General features: G+C 40.6%; 1 protein-coding gene across 1 annotated transcript in view; it reads left to right on the top strand.

The window, feature by feature from the left end:
• arfgef1 (ADP-ribosylation factor guanine nucleotide-exchange factor 1 (brefeldin A-inhibited)) overlaps window positions 1-6,684 on the top strand; it is a 51,058-nt gene that overhangs the window by 10,794 nt on the left and 33,580 nt on the right. The window contains exon 2 of the mRNA XM_087176847.1: window positions 6,206-6,236. Within this exon, the coding sequence (XP_087032973.1) occupies window positions 6,206-6,236 (31 nt within the window). The remainder of the gene's footprint in view (window positions 1-6,205; window positions 6,237-6,684) is intronic.

Below are 6,684 nucleotides of genomic sequence, written 5' to 3'. Positions count from 1 at the left end.
GGGCGGGGCGGGGCGGGGGTTCCCCAAATACTTCCCATGCTGATTCATCAGCCTTATCTATGACAGCTGCACATTTGCATCTGAAGAGGCTGACTACACCATTGTATAGCTGATATTTAAGCCATGATCAGCTTTTGTTGTAGCTCGGTGTAAGTGTGATTGACGGGATCACTGATAAGCCCCTTTGAAACACGTATTATGTAAGGCACTGCAGAAACCTGTCTCTGCTCATTGTCAAGTTCAACGATTGAGTGTGATGTTGCCGTTTTTCTGTGTAGATCAGGCTGTTAATCCTACCATCACAGTCAGACAATGTCACCTGTAGCTGTGATGGTGTTATTCCGTTCTCCCTCAGAATAACAGCTGTCCTCCTCCTAGGATTTCACTAGACCTCACACAGAGTACAGTACTGAACACACATATACCATCCATACTCATGTAAGTGCAACATTGTAGCAGCTGTGCTCTGTACTGCTGACAGAGGTGGCATTTGGTTGTTTTGCGTGAGCCGACTTGAGGCTGAGGTGCTGAAGCTTTTCTTTTGATGTCGTCATCATCTCATGTATTTTTCACAGACGGTTGTTGTGTCGGTGTCGTATGTCAGACTCCGCCGTGCCGAGGGACCCACGCTTTAATAAGACTGTCACTTAAGCTGATGCACAGGGATGTTTGTGCAATGTTGTCTTCACTAGACATGGAGAGCCGCAATAATAAATATGATTCTAAGGAGAATATGTTTCATAAATCACGTTGTAATGGTCTGCAGCAATGACTCAGCAACTTATATGGATGTCATGTTTGTAGACAATAGCTGAGGGTGCAGGGCTGGGTGTTTTTTTTTTTTTTTTTTAAATTTCAGGAAGTTTTTTATTTCCCCATGTAGAGGACAAAGGCTGTTAATATTGTAGGTGCTTCAGTATCATTTGTCACTGGGAAAGTACCTGACTGGAGAGTGCATGAATGCACCCGGCGGCATTCATGCATGTCCATTTTGTACTCTTGCCTACTCTCAGAAATCTCCCTCTCCCCACTCTTGCCTTTATCCAGGCTTGGAGACTGTAGTCGCTCCAGAGCAGAGTGGAGAAATGATTAGCCAGCTTTTGACTGACCTTCTCCACAGCTTAGAGGCAGCTTTAGGGGGTACTTGAATAGATGACAACCTCAGGGTATATGGGATTCCATATAAACTGAAACCAGAGTAAAAGGCTCACACTTAAGTATCTGGGCTCACTTTGGTCAGGACTGGAGGGGTTAGCTGGCCTTTGTGGACACTGCTACTCAATCCAAGTACTAGCAGAAGTAGCTTCATTCAATAATACACCAGAGAAAAAGGAAAATTTCAACATGTATTTGACCCATTTGTCTCTTGATGATGAAATATATGTGAAATGTAGGCCTGAAATGACTGTCTCCAAGGGGGATTTGGCATACTGACATTAATGCTCATTTAATGTCTTACTGTCATCTACTGTAAGGATCTGGGTCAAAGTCAGAGTAAGAGGAAAAAGTATCTTGAGGACGAGGAAAATTGTTGAGGTGATTCATGGCTTAGCAGGCTGTTCTCAAACATTATAGTGCTCTCAGAGGCTTTATGTTGAGGTATGGTCTGGGCTGTAGCTCACAGGAGAGCAGGATTGCTCTCTCTAATGCATCTGGTCAGTCAAATAGGTGTCTTATGTATGCTACTTCCCCTATAGGGTTTAGTAAAGGCCTCTGTGTTTTTAAGAGCTGCATCACAAGGGCCATTAAATGCATCTGTAATCCCGTTCTCACCTGCTGAGGCATCAACACAGCACTAATGTACAGCAAGTATTATGATTAAAAAGTTATGATAATTTATTCTATCATATGTAATTGGGCCTTTGTTTTTGCAATTGTATTTTAACAAAATGATTTCAACTTCTTAGATATTATGTTTTTAAGATGTTACGTATATTTGAAATGAATACACCAATTGTGGGCATTGTGTTAGTGTGTTTCAGTAGTTGATTCGCAAAAGCCCCTCAGTGGGCCCCTGGTCTTTTTCACATGGACTCATTAGGTTGAAAAGTGGTGAGCCATTCAGTTTCATCTGCATCACTGTCGTTCTGCGTGGAGGAGGTTTTACCCACTCCACTGAGCTACTGCTGCTGTTGTTGTTTCTCCTTTTTTATTATACCAGGGCCTTGGGACAAATCAGGACACAGAACACGGCGTCTTCAAGGTCAGCAGTATTTAGCATGACTGCTGCAGAGAGGTGGGAGAGGGAGAGTGGGGTTGGGTAAACAAGTGACAAAAGTTGCCATTTCTTGTCTCATGATAGCTTAAACAGAAGGAAAACAAAAGCTCATATTTAACCAACTATTTAAAAAAAAAAAAAAAAAATTATTGACTTTGTTTTTATTCCCTACAGTATTTTCTTTAAATTGTCTACTAAATTAAACTTGTTACTTTTCTTCTACCCATAAAGTATTCTCAAACTCCTATGGCTCTTAATGTTTTGGGCAGTTGGGACACTTGAACAGACTATGATCAGCCACCTGTGATGAAGATATCATAGCTCAGTTGGTAAAAATGAGTGTGTGTGTGTGTGTTTGTGTGTTTTTAGTCCCACTCGGCTATCTGTGCCTTCTTTCTGGCATATGTCTGCGCTGTGTAACTGCGTGTGTTTGTTTTGAAACCGGTAGCTGACAGATCAGTCGTGATTCCACAGCTTTAATCTGCGGCTTGTGTCTGCCCAGTCCCAGAAGTATCCAGCACTTGTATATCTATTCTTTCTCATCACCAACACCACCACTCACTGTTGCCATGGTTTCACTGTCCAAATCCTGGGGTGACAGCTCTTCATCAAAGCTTCTGACACACCAAGCTAATTATCTGATACTTACTTACACAGTCAATATGACAATCTGCATGTCTCCCATCAAACTGTCTGCGTGTGTGCCTGCTGCCCGTCGTCTTGTTTGACTTGTGTGTGTGTGTGTGTGTATATTTGCATAAATCTGATAACCCTGCGCTTCAGAAATCATTTGAAGTGAAGCTAATATAAAAAAAGCGGAATAGCCTGTGCATGTTTGTAATTTCACACATCCAGGGAAAGAAACCTCCGGGGTCCTGCAGTAACTTTTGCTCTACGTAGGTCTGTGACAGAGCAGCAGACTTACATAGAGCAAAGCAGCAGAGAGACAAACATGTAGTTTCTTCTTTACAGTACAGTGTGATATTACACTGGTATTCTTTGGGGTCCAGCTCTGATGTTGGGCTTTATCTGTTGTGAAAGGGAGCTGGGAGAGATAAAAGGTTGGACTGTAGTTTGAAGGGGAAGCACAGGGCACAAGCGGAGAGTGAGAGGATTACATTGATTAGTTTTCATTAGTATCATAATACAGTGTTCCTGATTGTGATAATTATTACTGAAACAAGTAGTCAATTAATGGATTAGCCGATCGACAGAAAATTAATCAACATTTCTGATAATAAATTAATCATTCCAGTCATTTATTAAGCAAACGTGTGAAACATTTTTTGGTTTCTCCCTCTCAAATATGGAATTTTGAAGTTTTTCTCCATTTTACATTTGAGTTTTTCGACTGCGGGTCAAACAAAACGAACAATTTGAAGACGTCATTTTGGATTCTGGGAACTTATGACAGGCATTTTCAGTATTTTTTTTAATTTATTTATTTTTTGACATTTTATTGATTAATCACAAACAAGTCACATAATTAGTTATAAGCAGTAATTGTTTGCAGATGTAGTATAAAACAACTGATTTATTGACTGAATATATTTTGTATAGATCATACCATATGATATGTGTACGGGCAGGACAGACAGCAGCAGTTAAATTAGTTGATATACATTCACCGAGTAAGTCGACACCTGGTGGATAAAACATTTCTGCATTAAGACCATTTCAGTGGCGCACTCGAGACACAAACAGAATAAAACACGCAATATAATGAGAGGCTTTCCAACAATGGTTGCCACAATAAAAAATCAAAAGGTCAAAGACAATATGAGAACGCTGTCATCATTATAACAAGTTAATTGGCACGGCCTGGTATCTCTCGGCACATCCGCTTTCTTCTACACATCTCCATCAGTACGTTTGTATCTCTCATCTCTCTGATTTGGTTTGTTTCTGTTAAGTGTCATGCCTCATGCTGCCTCTCCATCTTACTGTGGCAGCTGGAGTGCATTTCAGGTCGAACACGCTTTAGATTTATCCGTCATGTGCTTCGAATTCAGTGCATACGGCAGACATTTTTGGAATAGCTGCTTTTGTTCCAAGCACTGGAGAAATAATATCCTGTCAGCTTTTGATGTTTTGTTAAAGGTGTGCCTTTCCACACTGGCTGCATTGAGGTACTGATATGACTTTCACTGACATGGCATTTGTGGTTTTGCTGAAATGTCAACTGATTGATTAATTGCTTGTTTATTGCTAAATCATTTATTAGTCATTTATCAAGCAAAATATCCCAAATATGAAGGCTACTGGTTCTAGCTTCAAAATGAGATGCTGAGCCTCTTTTCTCTGTCCATGTTGTTGTACATTTTATACATTTCTTACCTTTACTACTGTTCATACATTGGGATTAAAAAAAAAAAAAAATTATTATTATTACATGACTGACCTATTGTTTGATATGCAGACACACACGTTACATCAAAGAGCTAAAAGAAAGATGAGACTCAGAACAAGGTGGTCACAATTCTGTTCACTCTGTCTCAGAATTAAGACATGAAAAGATGAAAAGATGATATGTGCTTGGATCTCAAGTCAGATCTGGATCCACATGGACTCAGTAGCACTTTCACACAGGTCCTGTAGTGACTGCATGTACAGATTGGTGACAAATTAAAATTCCTGCAAAATGACAATGGTGAGTATACAGTCACCAGATCTCAGCCCAGTTGAATACCTGTGGGAGATTTTGAACAGATGTGTTAGACAGCACTCTCCAGCACCATCACCACAACACCAAATGAGGGAATATCTTTTGTGTGAATGGTGTTCATCCTTCCAATAGAGTCCAGAGACAAATAGAATTGATGCCAAGACACATTGAACCTGCTCTGGTGGCACATTGTGGCTCAACATCTTACGAAAACACATTATGTTGGTTTTTTCTTTAATTTGTCACGAGTCTGTATTTAAGAAATGTACAAATTATGAATAAATTATCATGTCCCTCACGAGTCGTACAGTAAAACATGGTTGAAAACAGCTTTAATTTAATTTCACGCAGTATTAAGTACTAAATATTCTCGACAAGTGGATTTCTTTGAAAGGACTGTTAGCCTTCCAGCAGCGAAATAATTGAGCTGTCATTGTATTACTTGGGTTTTTCCAACCATCGCAGGCTGGTGCAATTCTGTGAGGACTTTGCCGATTGCCACTGTGTTTTAAAAAGCTTCCTCACTGAAGGCTCCCTTTAATGTCTAGTACCAATTGGCCTCTCGTTCGCTCTCTAAAGCTCTATTTCTGTCTCTATTTCTCTCCCATCCCTCCCTCTGTGGGTCTGTCTCTCTTCTTTTTTTTCTGCTTTTCGGTGCCAGTGCTCAGCAAGTTCATACAACAGGAGATCTGTGAAATAAACACAAATGTTGGCCTGGCTCACGGACACGGTGCTGAGTTAATAATGATTACATTTTCGGGACAGACTTGCAGCCGGGGCAATACATTCAGCAGGCACTCGGTGCTTGGTGGTGAGATGTAAACAAGACCATTACCATGACAACACAAAGACATTCATGTGGGGAAAAAAAACCCCCAACTTGCTTCACAGTGAACACATTTTTCAGCTTGAATACTTTTATCGCAAGCAGGTCTGAGAATTCACAGTATTCTTGCACCGAGAATACAAAACATGTCGTGTAAGTGTCAGCACAGTACAGTATGTAGGCTTATCCACTGGGAGGGAAATCATGGACTACATACACACACATTGGCTTCCTAAAAGGGTTTGATAAGCATGATCTGATCTGACGTGCATAAACACTTAACTTGTGCATTCAAGAATTTCAAAAAAAAAAAAAAAAAAAAAATTCCTCTAAAAACCATCCTTCATAAATAAATTCAATTCTGTGTGCTGCCAGGCCTGATATGTGCTCCACTCCCCATGGAGTCATTAGCTGAGTAAAATACTGCAGAATTAACATTCCCCATGGCTCATAATTGACTAATTTAACATCTCTTCCCTTTCTCTTTTTGTTTCAGAGGAAATCAAAGAGGAATCAGAAAAATTAAGGTAAGCAACTGATGAATTATACAACACAGTAAGGCATCAAGGGTCATTTAATGGGTTTTAGTCTCTGTTTCTGCAGGCGTGGTAAAATTCATGGCTCAACTGCAAGCCTCTCTGTTGCTTTCTCCTGTGTTCAGACCAGTAAACGGGATTAGAACATTGTGTGTGCGAGAGCGTGTGTGTGTGTATATGTGTGTGTGCAAGCCTCTAGTGTGTTTTTGTTTGTGTCTTTCTGCCTGGCCTGTTCCCAACAGCCCCTTGCCTTCTCATTAAAGGCTTTCTTCATGAACCCCTGCCTAATGCTAAACTTGTTTTTTAGAGTCTGTGTGTGCGTGAATGTTTGGTGTGCTCGTGTATGGGCTGCCAAGTAACGTGGGCTTTGGAATGAAACATAGCACAAGTGCCACCTCTCCTCTTCAGCAACCTTTCTTCCTCCTGCTGATTCATTTTT

The sequence above is a fragment of the Seriola lalandi genome, unplaced genomic scaffold (genome assembly GCF_002814215.2).
Source record: "Seriola lalandi dorsalis isolate HSWRI2012SDOR001 ecotype SW California unplaced genomic scaffold, Sedor1 jcf7180002054570, whole genome shotgun sequence".
Lineage (NCBI taxonomy): Eukaryota > Metazoa > Chordata > Actinopteri > Carangiformes > Carangidae > Seriola > Seriola lalandi.
This window is presented reverse-complemented; position numbering and strand designations above follow the sequence as displayed.